Source organism: Canis lupus, chromosome 21 (genome assembly GCF_011100685.1).
Source record: "Canis lupus familiaris isolate Mischka breed German Shepherd chromosome 21, alternate assembly UU_Cfam_GSD_1.0, whole genome shotgun sequence".
Taxonomy (NCBI): Eukaryota; Metazoa; Chordata; class Mammalia; order Carnivora; family Canidae; genus Canis; species Canis lupus.
In genome coordinates, this window is record NC_049242.1 from 42583569 (window position 1) to 42605752 (window position 22184).

General features: G+C 45.7%; 1 protein-coding gene across 8 annotated transcripts in view; it reads left to right on the forward strand.

The window, feature by feature from the left end:
* The window catches only part of NAV2 (neuron navigator 2), a 724081-nt gene that overhangs the window by 446009 nt on the left and 255888 nt on the right, over nucleotides 1-22184 (forward strand). For all 8 annotated transcript variants that reach the window (XM_038569252.1, XM_038569245.1, XM_038569246.1 and 5 more), the window contains exon 3: nucleotides 9952-10004. In XM_038569252.1, the coding sequence (XP_038425180.1) occupies nucleotides 9952-10004 (53 nt within the window). The remainder of the gene's footprint in view (nucleotides 1-9951; nucleotides 10005-22184) is intronic.

The following is a 22184-nucleotide window of genomic DNA, read 5'->3' on the forward strand; positions in this document are numbered from 1 at the left end:
GGCTTGTGCTGGCTCCCCTTCTTTGTCTTTCTTTCCACCCTGTGTTAGTTGTCTGTTGCTGTATAAGTCATTGCCACAGACTTAGCATGTACGTATTATCTCATAGCTTCTGGGTGTCCGACGTGCAGGCATGGCTTAGCTGGTGTCTCTGCAAGGCTGCAGTTAGGATGTTGGCTCGGCTGAGTCCTCACGTGGAGGCTTGACTGGGGAAGGGGCCGGGTTCACTCTGCGTTGGCAGATTCATTTCCTTGCTATTGTAGGAGGTGGTGAGCCCTGACTTCTCACTGACTATTGGCTGGAGGTCTTAGCTCTTAGAAGCCCCTCTCTGCTCCTTGCCATGTGGATCTTCCAGTGTAGTTGCTTTGATTGAGCAGCAAGGGAGAAAGTTTCTAGAACGAATCGGCTAGCAAGTTGTCATCTTCTGCTGTGTAACATGACTGGGGGGGTACCATCCCATCGCCTTTGCCACATGTTGTTGGTTACAAGCAAATCCTTGGATCCATCATACTCAACGGGGCTGGGGGTGGTGGTGGTGGTACAAGGGCTTAGAATCAACCAGGAGGATCGTTGGGGGTGACCTAGAAGTCTGTCTGCTATACTTCCTTTTCCTCCTCTTCCTCTTTCTACTTTTTTTTTTTTCTCCAGCTCTTCTCAGGATGGAAGTTTTTAGAACTTTCATGGTTCTAGAAACCATGGCTGACACCCAATGTTACATTGGTTTCAGGTGTACAACATAGTGATGCACCATTTCTATCCACGATGCTTTGCTCACTACAAGTATAGCTGCCATCTGTCACCATGAAGCGCTATTACAGCATCATTGGCTTAACTCCCTGTGCTGTGCCTTTCATCTCCATGACTTAACCATTCTGAAACTGGAAGCCTGTGTCTCCCACTCCCTTTCACCCATTTTGCCTACTCCCCCCTACCCCCTTCCTCTTCCTACGTAGACATCTTGGACTAGAACCTATTTCTCTTCCTCCTACTCTTTATCACTCTCACCAGTCTTCTGCAAATTTCTCTCCATTTCCTCAACATCCCTATGAAGTAGGTGACACTTGCCCCATTTTATACCCATAGAAGCTGAGGTTCAGCGAATCTCAGTAGCTCAATATCACACAATTAGTCTGCAAGGGGATTCTGACCTGGGTTAGTTTGCTTCTAAAGCCTCTGTTCTTTGCCCTGCTTTATTATACCCCCTCTCAAACCAGAGTCACGGAACTCAGTACAAGGATCTGCCCCCCGTCACTTTAGTTCAGTAGCCATTTGTGGAGCACTGACTATGTGCCAGCATTGTGCTCCAAGCTAGGAATAAAGAGATAAGTGTGCAAGGCCTGTGACCTTGGACGAAGGAGTAGCATCTTCTTAGTGAGGTCTTCATAGAAGAGAGGACTTGCACTTGGGCTGAGTTTTGATCTCCACATCAGCAGTGTCACGTTAGGTACTACTATCACTGAATCTTGGGGCTGTGCAGTATTTCTACCAGGACCTTCTCAGGTTTCAGCACCAGGGACAAGAGAGAAAGTGGGAAAGGATGGAACCGAGAGGCCTTGCTCTCATCCCTGCTTCATTGTTCCCAACCGTGGGACCTCAGAGTCCTTTTCCTCTGCTCCCCCTGTTTCTCTGTCTTTAAAATGGGCACAGCCTGGTATTTGTGGCAGTCTTAGGAAATGGAAGGTAGGTAGCAAACATGACATGTATTTGGAATCTAAAGTGTTCTCAGATAGCACTTGGTAGCCACCTCCTAGAAAGGTACGAGTACGAGGATGACAGGGCCTTGATATCCATGTTAGGGGGTATCATGATAGATTCATTATGTCTGTCATGGGCTCAAAATAAATGAACTTTGCATGTATGCCATGAATTTACTATGCACAGTGCTACAGAATGTAGCCAGCACAGTTTTTATCCTTGCTCAGGATGATGTTATCCTGAATCTGTTTGGATGACATGAACCTCCCTAGATGACAGTGGCCTTGCTGGGCCTGAGCTACTGGACTGATCTCAGGGCCTCAAGTTAGAACCAGTGCCTGGCTACCAGTGCCAGTGCCTGAGGCCCCAGCTTGCTCTCCCTTAGCCCTCTGAGAGAGGCTGGGGAATCTAGTAATAGAATAAGACCAGGGATCCCTGGGTGGTGCAGCGGTTTAGCGCCTGCCTTTGGCCCAGGGCACGATCCTGGAGACCCAGGATCGAGTCCCACGTTGGGCTCCCAGTGCATGGAGCCTGCTTCTCCCTCTGCCTATGTCTCTGCCTCTCTCTCTCTCTCTCTCTCTCTGTGTGACTATCATAAATAAATTTTAAAAAATTAAAAAAAAAAGAATTAAAAAAAAAAAAAAGAATAAGACCAGATGTTAGCACCTGTCTCTGTCCTTGACTGTGCTGGGCTCACACCCTCTGCTCTGGCTGTGGAGAAAAGAGACCCAGAAAATGAGGGCTGAAAAGGTAGCGACACGTAGGAATCCTGCACAACTACTTCTCTAGATTGTTTCTCAGCCCATTCAGAGCATTTAGAGTATCTTGTGAAGACACATCTCTTGGTGAGGGAGAGAGAGCAGCATTTTCTGACCAAGCTGTTGAACTATTGACCGATTGTACGTTTTGCTTTGAAGCCCGTGCTTTCTCCCACACGTGTCCTTTAAAATAAAACCTAAAAAGATACATTTGTATGTGTACATGTGTTTGACATATACATATACATGTGTATGTGCCTCTATTGGTCTATCTAAAATTTTCCAAGAATTGGAGTCCACCATGTGCGGGACAGAATTTTAGTGTTGCAATTGTTCTTTGGCTGACGAGCCCCCATTCATCTGGAAAAGACCACATCTTTCCTAGCTCCCCCCACTGCAGCGCTGGAGGGACCCTCCTCTGTCATTCCACTGGCTTCTGTATGAACCCTGGGGCTGAGTTGTCTTTCTTTTTTGGCATATAACACTTAGCATGGTGGTTGGTGAGCAATGATGTTCGAGAAAAATCTGCAAGCCTGGTTGGATTGTTTCCGACAGGTGGCCTACTGGATTTTCCCCTTCTCAGCAGTTAGTATTTCCTGAACATGCATCTAAACTGGATGCCACACTCTCCTCCTTTCCAGGATTCTGTTGCAGGTCTCAACTCAAAGGTTTGGAAAGGACCTCTAAAAGCCCCAACCTGATGCATGCATTTCTTTTATGAAGAGTAGTCAATAGACTGTTAAATACTTCCCGTGATGGGCAGCTTACTGCTTCTCTAGTTAGCTATTTCTAATGATGGGGAGTTGGAATCCTCCCGAAGCTTTCCTTTCACTAGGTCAAAAATCTGCCCCTACCTCCTTGGTAGTATCTCCCGATGAGTACTCCTTCTGCCCTCCGTGGCGACAAAGAATGACCATAATCTGAGACCACAAGAGCTTCAAAATTGAGGAAAGTTGTAGATCATAACTCTGGAATAAAATAGGAATCTACAAGTCTGCACCGACAGCTACATCCCTCAGTGGAGAAGAAAGAACTCCACTGTATTGGAGAACACAGACTGACAAATGGAGAGGGAGTTGCAACCATGACGGTGAAGATCAGTTAAGGCGAGAAGCAATGGATGCTGACATCTGGAGGAGAGAGTTTGAGGAGCAAGCTATTTGCATGGCCTCAAAGTGTCTCTTCACTGATTGCTTATTAGTTGCAAGGGGGGAAGTGTATCTGCATGAGGGAGAATCATGTCATGACCAGGAGATCAAAATTCTGTCACTGGCAAGGGGTAAATGGGTATCGTGCTTGCTGATGTGTGATACCCGAGAAGAACATAACATCGCTTATGCTGAATTCCAGGCAGGGAACGAAAACCTGAAACTAATCATGAAGAATTATAGACAAATTCAAATCGTGGAACATTCTATTTAAAAACAAAAACAAAAGAAAAAAAAAAAAAAACAACTGGCCTGTATTGTTCAAAAATGTCAGCTCTCTGAAAGACCAAGGCTGAGAAATTGTTCCAGAATAGAGGAGATTAAAGAGATGTGACAACTAAATGTACTACAAGATCCTGGACTGGATCCTATGTCAGGGAATAAAATGCTGCAAAGGACATTTTTGAGTCTATTGCCAAAATTGGGATTATATCAATGTTAAGTTTTTTTGAATTTTATAATTGTAACCAGGGGATAATTTTCTTGTTCTTCATAAATGCATACTAAATCTAAGGGATAAAGGACGTGATCTATGTAGTCCACATGAAAATGATTCAGAAAAAAAAAATCTGTATACCTGTACAGAGATGGGGGGAGAAAAAGAGAAAGGATAGTGTGTGGGAATCCTCTGTATTATTCCTGGGGCTTTTCTGTCCATTTGAAGGTTTTTTTTTTTTTTTAAGGTTTTATTTATATATTTTAGGGAGAGTGAGCATGTGAGCCCAGGAGAAGGGTAGAGGGAGAGACAGAGTCTCAAGCAGACTCCTCACCAAGCACGGAGCCTGACATGGGGCCCGATCTCATGACTCCGAGATCAGGACCTGAGCCAAAATCAAGAGTCGGGTGCCTAACTGACTAAGCCACTCAGGCACCCCCGTATGAAGTTATTTCAAAGTAGTTAACATATCTAAATGAAGGACCCTTGAAACTTGCAGTCAGGGAGATTGTCCCTTTTGAGGGGACCATTCCTTTTGAGTCCTGGGAGAAATGTAGCACATCCTGATTGAGGACCAGTGGTGCTGTGAGACCATAAAAGCCTGATTCTAGGAGGTAGAATCAAGGAAGGGCTCCTCGAGGAATGTATTTACCTTCAAGCCAAGACCTGAAACTTGCAGTTGGCTAGGTGAAGCAGTCAGGAGGGCATTCCTGGCAGAGAAAATAGCGTGCAGAGAGGCTGGGAGGCTAGAGAGCCAAAGGGTCAACAAGGCAACATGAGACCAGGCTACCAGACACAGGGCAGTGGATTATGGGCTTTGCCTAAGCGTGAAGGCTAGTGGCTGAAGAGTTGACTTTTCACGTCGGGCAGTGCCATGATCAGATGTGTGGCTTGAAGGCAAGCCTTCAGTGGTTAGAGCACAGACACTGATCCTGAGTCTTCAGCTACCCGAGATAGATCAATTCTAGAGTCCATCTGTCTGTCCCAGGATTTGGGCTTCTCAGATGGTGGCATGTTGTGGGGCCCACACTCTTCTACCATTGCCTTCTGCCTGTGAGGCAGAAACGGACCTCTTGCCTTTCATGACCGAGGGTCCGGTCTCCATCGAACCTCTTATTAGTGTGATTATCTCCCTGAGTCATGAGCTGCCCGAAGCCGGCAGTTGCCTGCCAGCCCATCACAGTGCCATTGCCATGAGTTATTAGAAAGGTTTACGAGGCCAGGATAAACAGCATGAATCAAGAGGGAGAGACAGGCCTCCCTCCTCCTGCTTACATTGCTGTCACTCAGGGAGAGTGCCAGAAGGGGTTGGAGGGAGAGAAGGGGTGGGAGGCAGGGAGGAAAGGATAGAGAGAGAAAGGAGGGAAACAGAATGAACAAAAGAGGATTGAGGAGGAGCAAGGACAGAAGATAGGGGAAGAGCTTTCCTATTAGAAGTGAAGAGAGCTGATAACAGCTCCTTTTCCACCACCATGTGGGCTGCCTCTGATCAGCCGGGAATTCAGACCCAGGACTGTGCCCTTTTCCATTGATGACCTACTACCATTGTGCACCTTTGGGTAAGTCCTCTGCCCTTCTGGGCATCCAGTTTCTCTCTCTTCCTGTTGGCAGGGCTGCCGACTGCCCCAGGCATAGATGCATGGGCTGGTGAAATGCTCTCAACCCTTTCCTTTGGAAAGCAGTGAGCTTGGTGCCACTCTTCTTACTTAAAAAGCTTTCCGATTACTAACTTGTCACCTTGTGTGCAGGCAGGTTACTGTATTCGTGTGCTGAGAATGTCTTGAGCATGCTGGAATAAATAAATTAGCCCTGGCACTTAGGGATGCCAGTTTTAATCATAGTTGAGGACTTCAGGGACAAATGCCTCTGCTTCTTCGGTTATCTGCTTTTGGGTTGCAGCCAAAGACCCCCTACGACAAGTTAATAAATTCGGTTCAGAAGACCAAGCTCTTCTTCCTTCTTATCAACAGAATCAGAGCTGCTGTTACTGCTCTAAGTATTTATGACAGCCATAGAAATTCTTGAGAATTTAAGCAAAGGAGAAGTATTTAAGTTACATGAAACTGGAAACTAGGAGGTTCAAGATTTGTTTTGCATTTTTATTAAGCATGTGAGTTTGGGTTTGAGCATTTGATTTATCTCTTCCTGTATATCTTTAGGGTAGTCATCCATAGGCTCCACTCCATTGGCTTATTTTGAATGTTGTAAAATGGCATGAAGCTTATAGGAGCTGAGATATTTGAATTCAGGTGGTACCTGACTGTAGTTTAGGTGACTGACCGTGAAAAGGAAGTAGAGTAGTAATTAGTAATTAGTATTAGTAATTAGTCCAAGCCCTTTGGGTTTTTTTTTTATCCAGATGGTATATAAAGAATCTTTAAAATGATTTCTTAGGATCACAGTTCCATCCTTCACTTTAATGAGCATTAATGACCTAATGCTGAATTGGGTATTGATTGAAATCTGATGACTTATGACTTTGGCCATCATGAGTATCCAGTTGGAAGATACCTTGAATGGCCTGAATTCTCAAAAGCCACATATTTATTCTCCAGTGTTCTATATCAAAACCCAAGGTCTGAGTGCAGGCCTGATATAATTTCCCTTGAAGAAGTGCCATTTGTCAAGGATCTTTTTTTTTTCTCCAACTTAAGTATGTATGTGTATATTGACAAGTGAAAGGACAACTGCCTCAAAATAGACATAAAACTTTGATTCTTTGAAATGTTCAGAATACTCATTCCTTAGTTCCTCTCAAAAAATATTTGAGTGGCTACTGTGTGTGAGGCGCTATCACCAGCTCTGGGGTTACAGTGGGAAAGAGCAAGTGATAGAACGTGTTCTGCTGGAGTTTACGCACTAGTGATCTGTTCCGGGTGATCGTAATTTTGGCATTCTCTAGCGAACTAAAGAACAAATATCTGAGAGTCATCCCATCCATGGGACATTTCTTAACATGTTTTTTAAAGGCTCTATGGTACCTCTTTTGGGAGTAAGGGAAGCAGGTGGAAAAAGCTTCCTCAAATGTCTGTCCTAGTGTGCTTAAGAGTCGAATCTCTGAAGATTGGTATCTTCAGAGGTGGAGCATAAGACTCAGTATCTATTATTCTGCACAAATTCTAAAGGTGTAGGTTAGACTGACTATATACTAACTGGACTGACTCATGGTGATTAGATTTATTTATTTATTTATTTATTTATTTATTTATTTATTTATTTATTTATTTATTTTTACATAAAAAAAATTAAGTTCAATTTGCCAACATATAGTGGTGATTTTAAAGATTTTCTTACCCCTAGCTTGCTGTCTTATTTCTCCCTTCTCTCTCAAGGTAGAAACGCTAGAGAAAAAAGAAGCCCCATTGAGGTAATGGTGAGCTATATGTAGAGTCAGGTGTTATAAAATGGAGGCTTGGACACTTTGATTCTGTTATCCTTTTCAGATAGTTTTTAATATCTTTTCATGGAAGTTTTTGGCATCGTATTTGTTAAAATCTGGTGTAATAGTTTTTTTTTTTTTTTTTAATTCAGGTTTATAAGCATTTCTTGAGCCCTGAGGACACAGATGTGAAAACCAAAATCTCCATGTCTGCCAGGCCGTGAACAGCATAGGTGGGGGAGATGAGAAAAGGAGTTACACCTTAGATGATTTTTTTTTTCTTTTCACCTTAGATGATTAAGAGCAAAGCAGAGATAGGTACACCTGTGCTGAGTGAAGAGAGACCTGCAGGTGTTTCTCCACCTGGGTCAGTGGGGGTGGGGGGGTGGAAGGACAGCAGACAGGGAAGGAAGTTATGAAGGCTTCACAGAGTGGGACACCTGGGTGGCTTCGTGGTTGAGCGTCTGCCTGCAGCCCAGGGTGTGATCCCAGGTAGTATTAGCTCCACCTTGTAGATGAAGAAACTGTAGCCCAGAGAGGTTGAGTGACACGGTGAAGATCACACAGCTAAGAAGCTGTAGAGCTGAGATTCAAACTGGGGTGTCTTTGCCTCCAAAGGCAGTGCCCTGACCTCTACATATATTGCCTTTTTGTGGTGCTGCTGTGGCAAACTCAACCCCTCCACCCCCCAGAGATAACTTAGGCTGTTATCTTACAGGGATTCCCCGATACTTTACCGTGAGAACCTTTGCCCCTTGTCACTGGTATTGATTTCTAGTTAATTCAACAAAACCTTTTTTTCCCACCTCTCTAAGGAGCTAGGTGAGATTATGACTCCCAAGAGTGTGTTTCAGAGCTAACTTGGACTTACTCTGTGGCTTTGGATAAGCCATTTTTAAATCTCACTCTTTCGGGATGCCTGGGGGGCTCAGTGGTTGAGTGTCTGCCTTCAGCTCAGGGCATGACCCTGGAGACCCGGGATGGAGTCCCACATTGGGGTCCCTGCAGGGAGCCTGCTTCTCCCTCTGCCTGTGTCTCTGCCTCTCTCTGTGTGTCTCTTGTGAATAAATAAAATCTTAAAAAAAACCTCACTCTCTTATTTTCTCTGTGTGCTGCCACTTTGGGAATAGGATTATTATTCATCCTATTGGCATTAAGCAATATTAGCATTTCTGGCTAAAGATGAGGTGAGATGGCCAACAGACACATGAAGTGGTGCTCTACTCATCAGGGAAATGCAAATCAAAACCACAGTGAAATCACTTCACACCTGTTGGACTAGCTAATATCAAAAACACCAGAAACAAGTGTTGGCGAGGACGTGGAGAAGAAGGAATCCTTGTGCACTGTTGGTGGGAATGCAAACTGGTGCAGCCACTATGGAAAACAGGTTCCTCAAAAAGTTAAAAATAGGATTACCATATGATCCAGTAATTCCATTACTGGATATTTACCCAAAGAATACAAAAACCACTAACTCAAAGGGATACAGGCACCTGTTTATGGCATCATTATATACAATAGCCAAACTATGGAAGCAGCCCAAGTCTTTATCGATACATGAATGGATAAAGAAGGTGTGTGTGTGTGTGTGTGTGTGTGTGTGTGTAATATTATCCAGCCATAAAAAAGAATGAAGTCTCGCCATTTGCAACAATATGGATGGAGCTAGAGAATATACTACTAGGTGAAATAAATCAGAGAAAGACAAATACCGGATGACTTCACTTGTGGAATTTCAGAAACAAAGCAAACAAAGGGAAACACAAGAGACAGATGAAAAACTGGACTCTAAACTCCAGAGAACAAACTGATGGTGACTAGAGGGAAGATGGATGGGGGACGGGGGAAATAGGTGATGGGGATTGAGGACTGTACTTGTGATGAGCGCTGAGTCATGTATAGAACTGTTGAATTGCTATATTGTACCCCTGAAACTAACATCACACTGTACATTAACTACACTGGAATTAAAATTTTTTTTAAAAAAAATTAACAAAAAGAAAAAGACGAGGTGAGATGCTACCATCTATGCCTTCCATCCCCAGGAGTGGAACTGTGGCTGGACCGATCCATTCTGAACCATCCCATCTTGTGTGTGTGTGTGTGTGTGTGTGTATTTGGGGGAGTGGGGGTCCTAATTGCCTTCCTAAGAGGAGCCTCAAGCAGAGTCACAGCTCAGTCTATTTCTCAGTCTCCGCACGTTTCTATGATGCCCCATCACTCCGGGACTGTCGTCAGTGCAGTTGTCTCTGCTTTAGATGCCGATGACCTTGCCCCAGCTGTCCCTGGAGGACGGCGGCTCGATGAGTAAGTCCTGAAGCTTGCTAGCTGCGTCTCGGCATTTCGCGGGGCTGCGCTGATTGGACGGACCCCAGGATGGGCCTTAGGACTTGGTTGGCCTCAAGGGTCCTGAGCATCACTACTCAAAGTGTCTGGGGGTGAATTTTTTTTTCTGACTCGTGTTTCCTTTTTCAGCAAACGAGAAGATTGAAGACATTAATGGCTGTCCGAAGAACAGATCGCAAATGGTAAGTGGTACACGGCTGGCGAGGGTTTGCGTGGTGGAAGTACGTCCTGCCTCTCAATGGTACTGACCATCCTGAAAACATTCACACCATAGGCTTTCCTCTAGGGGATCGTAGTAATAAACTAACAGCTATTTCCAAGTAGCCGTGGTCGGCTTCTCTGACATTTGTTGGCATTTACTGAAACGTGGCCGTGATTTTTACGTAGATGGCGAGACAGGGAATATGGAATACTGCCCTTTCTTTCAGAAACAAATTATGCAGACCTGGTGCAAACATGCACTTGTTGAGAATTTGGACCATTGTGACTCATTCCGCTTTCTCAAAGACACACGACGATCTCTGTTTGTGTGTGGCGCTGAGGCACAGATGAGGTCATGGTATCTTACTCAGAAATCGGGGCATGTGGTCTGATTGCCTTTAAAGGTTAGAATGATGCGAAATCACAATGGTGACAGGAGACGTGAAATGTATAATCGTATCCAAACCATTCTTAACCTTCGCAAGCGGTAGTCTCCCTGGTGTGATAACGCTTAAGCTCTGATACTTGAGCTTTTAAAAAAAAAAAAAAACCAAAAACAAATCTTTTAACATCTGTTCTTTTTATATGTCCTGTGCATAATCTTTGAATTAAAATTCACGATCACTATCGAGTTCAGAAAACATTCAATTGTGATGCCCTAAGTACCTGGTTTTTCCCTTCAACATGCTTTTCAAGCAATCTTTACACCAAGTATGTATATATCAGACTGTTTAAAATACTACCTGTTTAAATACGAAGGTGACAACTTTTTATTTTTGCAGGTTGTTAATTTGCTTTCAGAAACCTAAGAAAAAGGCATAATCTGTTTTTCTCTGACCTTCCCCTACTCCTTTTGAGTTGACACAATTTGACAGTGTCATTCCAGAACATATCAAAGCGATTGGCATTCCTTGGTTTTCCCTTTTAATTTTCCCAAGTGTTTGTTATCCTAATGATTTGGACAGATAACCTCTTCGGTCAAGTTTACTTTTCATGCATAAAAACACATTTTTTATTTTAAAGAGGAGTGTGTGTGTGTGGTAGGGAGTCCTTCAGTTTACATTCTGAAACAAGTTTCTCTTTTTTTGTCATTTCACTGGAGATTTTTGTTTCTTTTTGTTTGATCTAGAAAGCAATCACTCCTTACATAGGAAAGTCCCCATGCAGACATCTCATGGCTGCTTTGACTTTTGGGAAAGCTTGGCTGCTATTTTTGCTCGAGCTACTGCAGCTGTCTAGTGTATTAATAATTGAGAAAATTTGGAAGATAGAAGACTTAATTTAGTGCAAGCATTTTACACATGCAGTCATATCTTTACATGAAAGAGATGCAGGACTTCCCCTTGGGAAAGATACCGATGCATTTGTCCCAGCCCATTATAATGCGTATGTAGACCTGACATTTGAAGGTAATGAACCTTTTATTCTATTTGGCAGTTTTGTATTTTCTGCACTTTCTGTTGGAGGTGTCAAAGTCCACTTTCAAGATTGTGAAATAATAATGTCACCTCAGATTCTTTGGTGCAAATTTAGTTCAATATGCCAAATGTTATTTATAAATGCTACCAATGGCACCAATGCAATTTTGTGGTTTCTCTAACTCTTTCAGCTGTGAAAGTATTGTTTTCTTTTTTTTCTTTTCGTGGCCTGTGGGTGTTTTTTTTTTTTTTTTTTTTAGAACACAGGAATATGAAATCCTATAATTGTCTGTGATAATTAGTTCCAGCTTAGGGGCGGGGAGGCAGACACGGTCTGGTGGCAAACGTAGCAGAGAATAGTTCAGCATACAGGATGTGAGTCTAGGAAAATGTGAAAACCTCTGCCACAGCCATTCCATTCTGTAGGAAATGAGAAGGATGATAAAGACAACAGGGCCATTGTTGTTAGCCCTACATCACAAACTGTGACAAATCCATAAGACAGAACCTTACCCAGAGCACACAGGAAGTGCTTCTTAGACAAGCACAGACATTGTCCCATCTACTAGGACCCCTGAGCGCGTGTGTGCGGGTGCACCGACATGCACCTGTACGAGCATATACATGGTTAATGCATTTCTACTCCTAGGAAGCATACTTTGGGAATATGGCACAGTGGGTGGCACATAGATTCCTAGAAGGTCAGACTCCCAATTAGGCTTTACCGAGGGTAGTCCATGATAGAGATTTGCTGCTGTTTGCTAAAAATTGCCTAGTTGGAGGGGACAGAGGGGAAGGCATGCGGGGAGCACCATGTTGGTAAGAGGAGGATGACACGCAATGAGGCAAGAACTTGGGGAGTGCACCTGTTCAGAGGATAACTGTCTATCCCTTGAAAATAACCAGCAGAGTTGATGTCCTCGCTCCCTAGAGTAACAGAACCCCTTTGGGAGCCTTGAATGAAGGAGCCAGAGTAAAGCAATCCTGTTTTAGAGAAGGAGGAATGGGTGCTGTTCTGGTTTTCAAGGGGTAAGTTCAGTCCATCAGCTAATCTGTGAGTAGGGCCAAGAGCTTTGATTTTTGTGGGGGAGGGGGAGGCACAGCCCCCTCACTTCTCCTGACCCACCAGGCTGCCCAGTGGCTCAGGTCTCAAATCCCTGCACTCCGGGCTCTGCTTCAAATGTTCTTTCCCAGGAGGATGGGGAAGTGAGAGCAGTTAGCTCTGGCACAGGCACTAGAAAATCCCAAGGGCACTGATGCACAGTGCGATCGGCAAACATTTGCAGAGTGCTCACTAATGCCGGGCACTGGGGTGGGCCAGGTGAATGCTCAGGTGAACAAGATGTGATCCCTGCCCTCCAGGAACTCTGTGATGAGCGGGCAGGAGACCAGAGAAGAATAGCACAGCGGTTACACAAACATCTGTGCGTAGTGCAGTGGGGGCTCATTCCACCTGAGAACAAGGGAGATTTAAGAGTAATTCCTAAGGGTGAGTCTGAAAGGCAAGAGGGTTTGCCATAGGGGAGTGATGGGTGGAAAAGGATTCACATTCCTGGAGCATCTCTTTACTGCAGCTAGTCCTGGACTCTGCAAAGGCAGGTTTTGCAGCATTTGCTTAGGATCTTCCCGAAGTGCCATGAGCTGTATCTGCTGAGACTCCTCTTCTGCGATAAGGAGTGGGGCATGAAGAGCCCACAGTACAACAGACCCCATAGGCACGGGGGTCTTCAGGTCTGGGACAAGTCTTCTGCATTCTTCATCACTACCCAGGTTGCCACATTTTGGAGAGCGACCCCCTACTGGGCCCTGGAGTGGAAGTGTTTGTTTGTTTGTTTTTTTTAAAGGAAAATACCCATGGTCATCCAGCCCTGTAGAGGGAAGTTCAGTCATGGGATCTGGGAACTGAGGCCACATAGTAAGAAATGATGGTGATTTTATTATTAGGTCTGACTTATCTCTGCTCGGTGCCGCAAGGTTTGTGAGCCCCTTCATACTTAGGGGCATATCCCATCCTCCTGATGCTGCTGTGGGCCCGCATAACCCGTCCCTCTTTCCCCAAGCAAGTGCCAGGTGGTGGAGGGTGGTCCCAGGGAGAGGTGGAGCAGAACCATTAGCATATACTGTGACCCCCTGGTGGCCCTAGGACCGGACTGTGACCATGAGCACGAGGCAGAGAGGCATGGCAGCGACTTTCCTTTCCCTAGCGAGCTGGCCTCAGTTGAAGGAGTCCTTTGGCCAGCTTCAGGCTGCCCTAGACACTTTTGGGTCCCTGGCCTTGGAGAAGGGGCATAGAAACGCTCCCGCCCCCTCTCACCCACCATCCGTCCATCTGGCCCTTTAAATGAGTTTGTGTGTGTGCGTTAGAGCTGGTTCAGATGTTTTGTCTGTTAGGCATTGCCATGGCAACCCAGGGGCATCTTTCTGGCTTTCAAGTGCTGTGTTCAGCAGAGTTGTGCATTGGTTTGGAAGGAGAAACCTAGCCCGGGGCCTGGCCCGAGGGCACTGCCTCTCCTCTGAACCCCTGGGCTCCGAGACGTTGCCTCACTTTGGAGCTGATGAATGGCTGCTGCAGGGGCTGGTTTTCTTTTTTGATCATTGTTATTTTACACGGCTTGGCTTTCTGGTGGCCGTTAGGAAGGTGCAAAGTTAGCAAGGCCTGCTGGCCCTTTCAGTGGAAAGCCCCGGGCCTGTTTATCCCTCTGGTCCCTGGTCTCAGGCCCGGGGTCATCTGAGGCCTCCCAGCGCACAGCCACTTCTGAGCTCTCCGAGCGCCCTGCCCTCTTCCCTTGTGCTTCTATTTTTTTTATCTTTTATTTTTTATATTAAAGATTTTATTTATTTATTTTTAGAGAGCAAGAGAACAGGGGGTGGAGTGGGGAGGGGGAGAACCTCAAGCAGACTCCCAGCTGAGCGTGGAGCCCAAGGTGGAGCTCGATCTCACGACCCTGAGACCATGGCCTGAACTGAAACCAAGAGTCGGATGCTCAACCTACTGAGCCACCCAGGTGCCCCCTTCCTGCAGTGCTTCTAGATTGAGGGCCAGCTGGGCTTGGGAACCATGTAGGCTAAGTTCAATTTCGTTTTCTGCTATTCTGTGGCTGTGAGCTGGTTATTTAACTTTGTGAGGGCTCTATTTCCTGTTCTATAGAGTGGGGTTGATAATACATAGCTCATAAAGTTTTTGTAGTACTAATGAGCCAACGAAAGGGATAAGAATGGATAGTACTGATTACAATGGTAAAGTACAGCTAGGGCCTGTCGAGTGTTTGTGTTGTGCCAGGTGCCAGGCTAAGTGCAGCCCAGCCCTTCCTTTCCTCCCCAGATCATGCACACCCAGAATTTTGCACACAGCCTGACTAGGTTATGAGTCCCCTGGGGCTTCAGAGACCCAAAGTTCAGCACCCCTGCTGCTTAGGGCACAGCTCTGCCCCCTACCCTGCCCTTCCAGGAGTCCCCAGGGACGTGGGAGCTCCTGAGTTCCCCAAACAATAGGAGTTTGCTTGTAGACGAGAAGGGCTGAGCAGTGATTTTCACACTTACATTCTATGAGCAGAATCCCTTTTTTCCCTGCCCTAAAAAATTGCACACGGGGACTGAGGCTTTACAACGTCTCTTTTTTTGTCCCAGATTACTCAACGTAGGAAGCAGACGTGCAGCTCGAACCCAGGCCTGTCTAGTTTAAGAGCCTGTGGTGTTCACTTCTGTGACAGAGAAGGGGTGTAATAAAAATAGTCTCTACCTCCCCAACCCCTGCTCTTGTTTTTCCTTTGTGGATATAGCAGAATCTGCAGAAGGGAGGAGACTGAGTATTTCTGGAAAGGGCCTGAGTTGACCTGTTGATGGAACCTCAAGAGCTGAAAAAGGAGCGGGAGGCCCCTAGTGAGAGGCAGCCTCTTGAGATGGCCCTGGACAGCCCTGGTGCCAGGTACCTCCCACTGTGTTCTCCACAGAGCTTCCTGGGCCAAGGAAAGGCCATCTGCAACAGAATCAGGTTTCCAGGCCCAGTGACCTTGAGCCCTCCCAACAGCTGAGAGAGAGCAGGCCACATGCCTCGGGAGTGCCTGAGATCCTTGGGCAGCTGAGTAGCCTCTTCCCTAGGCCCCTGGGCCTATTTTTATACCACCCTAAGGGCACACACATGTTACAGAACCAAGAAGGAATGAGGAAAAAGTCCACAGGCCACTTAGAATTTAAAGCAAAGTGGAAAGAGTCCAGAGCCGAGATCAGCAGGAAGCATCCACTACTTCCCTCTCAGGGCCACATCCCCTGTCACTGCTTATGGTTGGGCCCATAGCCTCTTTCAACACGGAGGCAACACCCATGTCTATCTCTCTGCCTCTTTGGTCACACCCCTGTTTAAACTGTTGTGGGCTATACACTTCCCTTTCCATACTCTTGAACACTCACTCAAAGGTCCTTCACAACCCAGTTACCATCATTTCTTGGCCGCTGGGCCACTCTATACCCCAGGCATACTGGAACATGGGGGACCCCCAAAGAGGCTGTGCACTCCTGTCTCTGTACTTAGCTACATGCTGTCCAGGCTGCCTGGAAGAGCTGATGATTGTCCCACCTGGATAATGTGACCTTTCATCTTCAGGTCAATTGTCATCTCAAGTGGTTGAGATAATTAGGTACCTGTTGTCTTCTGTTTCCCCTGATATTCTGTGTTTGCGTTTCTCATAGCACTCCCTTGTGGTTGTCTGCTCAACTGTCTTCTTGAGGGAGATGCCATGTCTTTCACCTGAGTATCCTAACATAGGGTATACTTAGATGACTGGCACCTAGTAGGTGTTTAATAAATGTGGGATGGATGGGCAGACGGATGGCTGGAAGGACCAAGAAGGACCAAGAAGGGAGCTGGCCTGGACTTATCTATGTGACTACAGGACTGTAGTATACATTGTCACATCTTATCTATGTCTGTGATTGGGTACTGGAAGTTCCTTAGCATTTTCCTAGGAGTATCTTTCCTTCTCTTAATTCCTTTTTTTCTTGGTTTATCCAGAGAACCCTAGTCAGTGTAGTTGATTTTTAGTTTACTGAGTTCTTTAATGTTGCTTGAGATAAGCATTTTTAAGCATCCTTACAACCACCAGAGATTACTGACATTGATAGTAAAAATGGTTAAGTGCTTGGGGCACCTGGATGGCTTGGTCAGTTAAGTGTCCACATTGGGGTCAGGTCAAGATCTTGGGGTCCTGGGATTGAGCCCCGCATCAGGTTAGCTGTTCAGCAGGGAGTCTGCTTCTCCCTCTCCCTCTGCTTTAACCCCCTGCTCAAGGTCTCTCTCTCTGTCTCTCTCTAAGTAAATCCATAAATAAAAATCTAAAAAAAAAAAAAAGTGCTTTACAAGTTTTAACTCCTTTTATTCTCATAGAAAGAGAAGTAGATCTTGTTCATTCCATTGAATGAATGGTATGGAGACCTTAGAGCCTGATGCCATTTGCTGCGCTCTGCTAGGGGCTAAATATAAGTCATGTTAGAGAATCTCTCCTCTTCCCCTCACGCTGTAGAGCCTGGGGTTATTGCCTTTGTCTCAGACTCAGTCTTACGGAAGAATAGCAAGCACATATCTCATAGACTTATAACCGGGTGATGCTTTAGACACCTGCAATGACAGATTTTTATCTTCATAAAATCCTGGGAGAGCAGTTACCTTTATTTCCATTTCACAGATGAGGAAACAGAGGTTTAGTAATGAGCATGAGGTCAGACAACTAATAAGCGACAAGCTGGGATATGAAGTCTGGCTCTGGAGTCTATTCCCTTAACTGCTAGGCTCCTCTATGTATAAGGAAACTAAAGAAGAGAAGAGATGGACTGTGACCTGGAGGTACAAGCATTATATCTGTAATACTGGCCCTTCTACACTGTGGGTGGAGCTTGGGGATGAGGCCTTCCTTCCTGGGAAGGAGATTTGGTTTGAGGAAGAAGATGACGACTAGAATCGGCCAGACCTGGGTCTCCCGACCCCGGGCCATGTGTGTTGGGCAGGTTACTCAATCTGAGCCTTCCCTCAGTTGTGAGAGGGAGATTATACTGGAAGCTGCCTCCCAGGGTCCCTGCCGGGGATCGGTGAGCTATGGCATAATAAGCACCTGGTATCATACTGGCTCATAGCACATTAGCTGTTCATTCCCTTCTCTGTTTATGAGTCATGTATATCCTAACTATTGTGCATCGAAAGGTTTTTTTCATACTCAAAGTAGGCACCCAGTGTGGTAGGCTGAGCAGTGGACCCACCAAAGGTGTCCACATACTAATCTTACAAACTTGTGTGAGTATGTTATCTTATGTAACAAAAGGGCCTGTGCAGGTGTGACTAAATTAAGGGTTTTGAGATAGGAAGCTTATCCTGGATTATCTGGGCAGGCCCAGTGGGATCACCAGAATCCTTCTAAGGGCGACAAGGTGAGTTGAGGACATGTGACTGCGGGAGTGGGAGGCAAGAGATTGGAAGATGTTGTTCTCTGGCTCTGAAGATGTTAGAAGGGGCCGTGAACCAAGGCACGCAGGTGGCCTCTACAAGCTAGAAAAGAGAAGGAAACCGATTCTTCCCTAGAGCCTCCAGAATGGGTACAGCTGGCCAACTCATTTATTGTAGCTCCCCGAGACTGATTTTCCTCTGGAACTACAAGATAATTTCAGATTGCTTTAAGCCACTACATTTTGGTCACTTGTGACAGCCGAAGTAGGAAACTAATACTCTCTGGGATTCAACCAAAATAATTCCTGCTGCATTAAGCTGTTGTAGTTTCTAGCGGAGGCTCATGCTGCTCCTACAAGCCCCTTGGATTTCGGAGTTGACCGGAAGTTGCTTCCATCATTAGGACACTTGAGAATGAAGTTTGTGCTAAATTCGAAGCAGACTACTGTAGGGAGGTAGGGGGAGAAGGGAGCCCCACAGTAAGTTTCCAGCACCGTGCAGCCATATCACGGGTCACTTCAGGCACTAAGTTGTCTCGGGAGCCACAGGTGCCAATCACAAGTTGGGCTCCAGGTATTCCTGACCTCTTCGTGAACATACACTGATGAGTAGGGACTGCGTTCCCCAACTGATGCGTGTCTGTCTTGTTACTAATATGTTTAAACAAATATTGAGATATTTATCATATTTTATTAACATCAAAGCTTTGTAATATGTATAGTGTGTGTTTCACTTTTGGGTTCAATAAAAATCTCCGTGTTCCCAGCACCTGGCATGGTGCTAGGTACATTGGAAGTGCTCGGCTCATGTTTCTTTTCTTTTTTTTTTTTTTTTAATTTTTATTTATTTATGATAGTCACACAGAGAGAGAGAGAGAGGCAGAGACACAGGCAGAGGGAGAGCAGGCTCCATGCACCGGGAGCCCGACGTGGGACTCGATCCCGGGTCTCCAGGATCGCGCCCTGGGCCAAAGGCAGGCGCCAAACCACTGCGCCACCCAGGGATCCCTCGGCTCATGTTTCTTAGATGGATGAGCTAAACAATTAATGGCCCAACTGGTCAGGAGCTTTCCCAGAGAGTGAGGGTGATGTTACCCCTCAAATTTTAATATGTCACATATGGGATATGTCTTTTGTATTTTTCAACGCTATAAAGAAACTAGAGTGGTCCTCAGCCAAGAAATTCTCTCGAATCTTCTCTCACTATTTTATATTTTAACTGAGTTACAAAGGCATGTCGAAAAGACCCCCTTATAGCAGGTTATTTTTATTTGATGAAGGAAGCAGTGTTTGGTTTGGCAAGGCCTCCCAGGGCAGTGCTGCTCGCTTCTGAGTGCACAGGGGAGTCACCTGGAGAGCTTGTCCCAACAGTGCTGGGCCCCACTTCCAGAGCTGCTGATTCAGTAGGCCTGGGGTGGAGCTGGAGTATTTGCATTTTTCACGAGCAAATCTTGGGTGGGGATGCCGATGCTGCTGGTCTGGTGACCACACTCTGTCAAAGGTTGTCTTCAAGCCAAGTACAAAAAGCCTCTTTCAGGCTCTGCCTGTGAAAACAGGCAGGTAAACATAAATTAGCTGGCAAAGTTGTTTAAAATTTTAAAAATTAACAGGATCTCTGAAGGGTTTATTTAAATTTAAGGATTTTGAATGAGTCGGTTTGCCTTTTTGGGAAGGTTAAGATGCTTTAGACATCCTCCTGCCCGAGAACTGTAGTGAGCTCTGAGTGGATAAGATCTGAATCGTGCACATGGCCATGGTCTTGGAGTCTGCTAATGTGTTCTGTGTCCCTTCTAGCTCACTTAACCTGTGTGACCCGTGTGTTCCTCTATTGAAAAATTGAAGCGATAATCCTTTAGCACATTGTCCTTCGCTGCCTGTATCTCAGTAGACATTAACGTCTTTGAGGGCGATGTTGCATCTGTCGCTGTGCCCATATGGCCTGGCACCTGGTAGATGCTCCGTGCGTATTCACTAAAGAAGCGCTCAGCACACCTGCCTTGGGAGCGAGGCACTGGCGGTGCTCAGTAAGGTTAAGGAACTTAGCAAACGTGAGCATAAGCGGAGGGAGAATAGCTACACATCTTCCTGAGCTAAAAGAGAAATCGGATGGTGATTTATAACCATGTAGATTGTGGTTTATGGAACAGCCATCTGGGCCTCATGCTTGGATCCACCTCCTTGCATATGTCTTCATGCGGTTCTTATGTTTCAGCCTAGCATCAAAGGGGTGTTTTTGTATGTGTGTTTGTTTGTTGTTGTTGTTGTTTTTTCCCCAGAAGCAGAACAGAGCAAGGACTCCCTCTCTGTACTTGGTTAAAGCCCGGTCAGCCTCGAGTTGGGGACTGGTCAGTAGGTGCATGCCAGTGTGCTCAACCCCAGCAAGGGGAGGAGGTCGCTTGCCAACAAGCTCAGGTCAGGTCCCAGAAGACCTTTTAAAACTAGAATAAAAACTGAGTCAATGCCAATAGATGAAAATCAATGTACTTCATAAAAACTGATCTTCCAGCTTTTTTCTTTTTTTTCTTTTTAGGGAGGGGGGGGGAGGAGTGGTTGCGGCGGGAGGGGTGGTTGGGAGTACGGGGGCGTGTGGAGAGGAGTTCTTGCTTTCTTTTTTCGTGGCTGTCTTTCTTCTTTTCTTTCTTTCTTTTCTTTCTTTCTTTATTTCTTTCTTTCTTTCGTTCTTTCTTTGTCTTTCCTTTAGTCTTTCTTCTTTCTTCTTCCTCTCTCCCTCACTCTCTCTTTCTTCCTTTCTGCCTTCCTTCCTTTCAGAAAAGACCTGATGATCTGTTAGTGCTGGGTTGGCACTCCTCAGGCCACAATTGGCTAAAACAGCCAGCAGCCGCCCCCTCGAGGTGGGTGTGGGCTGCATTTGTCCTATTCCTCACCATTCCCTCTAGTCTTACACGCAGCTTTTGTTATTCATTCATTACACGCATTTGAGGTTTGTGATCCTCCAACTATTGTATTCTTATGATTGTCATGAACTTCCTCAGGGATCCTAAGCACTGGCCTAGGGGGCTTTGAAAGATCCTTGTTGGGGGAGCATTTTGACTTCAAAATAATGCCCATCAATGTTTATATGAATCATTTCTGCTCCTGAAGATTTCAAACACTAGAAAAGGGCATAAATATCTCTCACAAAACATGTACAGGAGAAAGTGGGAAAAGCCAGCTCCTTCCTCTATGAAGTGCCCTTTGTCCTTTTTTTTTTTTTTTAAAGATTTTATTTATTTATTCATGAGAGTCACAGAGAGAGAGAGAGAGAGAGAAGCAGAGCGAGAAGCAGACTCCATGCACCGGGAGCCCGACGTGGGATTCGATCCCGGGTCTCCAGGATCGCGCCCTGGGCCAAAGGCAGGCGCCAAACCCCTGCGCCACCCAGGGATCCCCCCTTTGTCCTTCTGATAGGAAGATGGGATTTGGTTTGGAGGGACCCATTATTCGCCTGGTCACATGGTCACAGGGTCAGCCTAAGCCCCCAGGGTAGGGGAGGTGACCAAACAGAGTGGTCCAGAACAATAGTGAAGCTCTTGCCATTTGGTGGTTAACTTCCATGTTTGTAGAGGGCTTCACAGCTTTAAACCTCTTTCCATTAAGTTGTTCCAATTCCACCTCTACCATTTATTTAGTAACTACAGTTTTCGGAGGTCACTTTAGTACCCTGTGCCTCCATTTCCCCGTTTGGAAAACAGTGATAGTGTTTACCTCACCTACTGGTGAAAATGAACTGAAATAATAATGTCTGCCAAAGAATTTATCCCAGTGTTTCACGTTTTCTAAACATGTAGGTATCGGTTTCTTGGAAGGTACTCTGTCAGGCTTTTGGGAAAGGGATAATTATCCCTATTTCTCTGAAAGGAAAACTGAAGCTTAGGGAAGTCAAGGGCCTTACCCTGGGAGAGCCAAGGAGCTGAGAAATCCACAGGCTTCCCCTCTGGTTCTGTGCCATCCCTAATCCCTCTCTCTGGGAGGGTAAAATCTCCTCTTAGTAATGGCTCCAGTCACGATGCAGATGACAACACTTTGACATGAGCTTTATCTGCAGGAGAAGATGGAAGCTGGTGGCAAAAACCTCCTCTGTCTCACACATTTCCTCTGAAGGAGGAGGAATACGAGAGGAGGAGGACATGCAGCCTGGATTCCCTTCCCTGTTGTGAAGGGTAACTAGCTCCCTTTCCTGGGAGATTTTGAGAGAAATCAAATGGGAATTAAAGCCTTTCCCGGGCCCTGTTCTGCTTCTCAAAGGGGATCCTGCAGCGGAAGAAGCTCTAAAGCAAAGTGCCTTTTAAGGGTTAGCCTGCAGCTGGCGTGTTT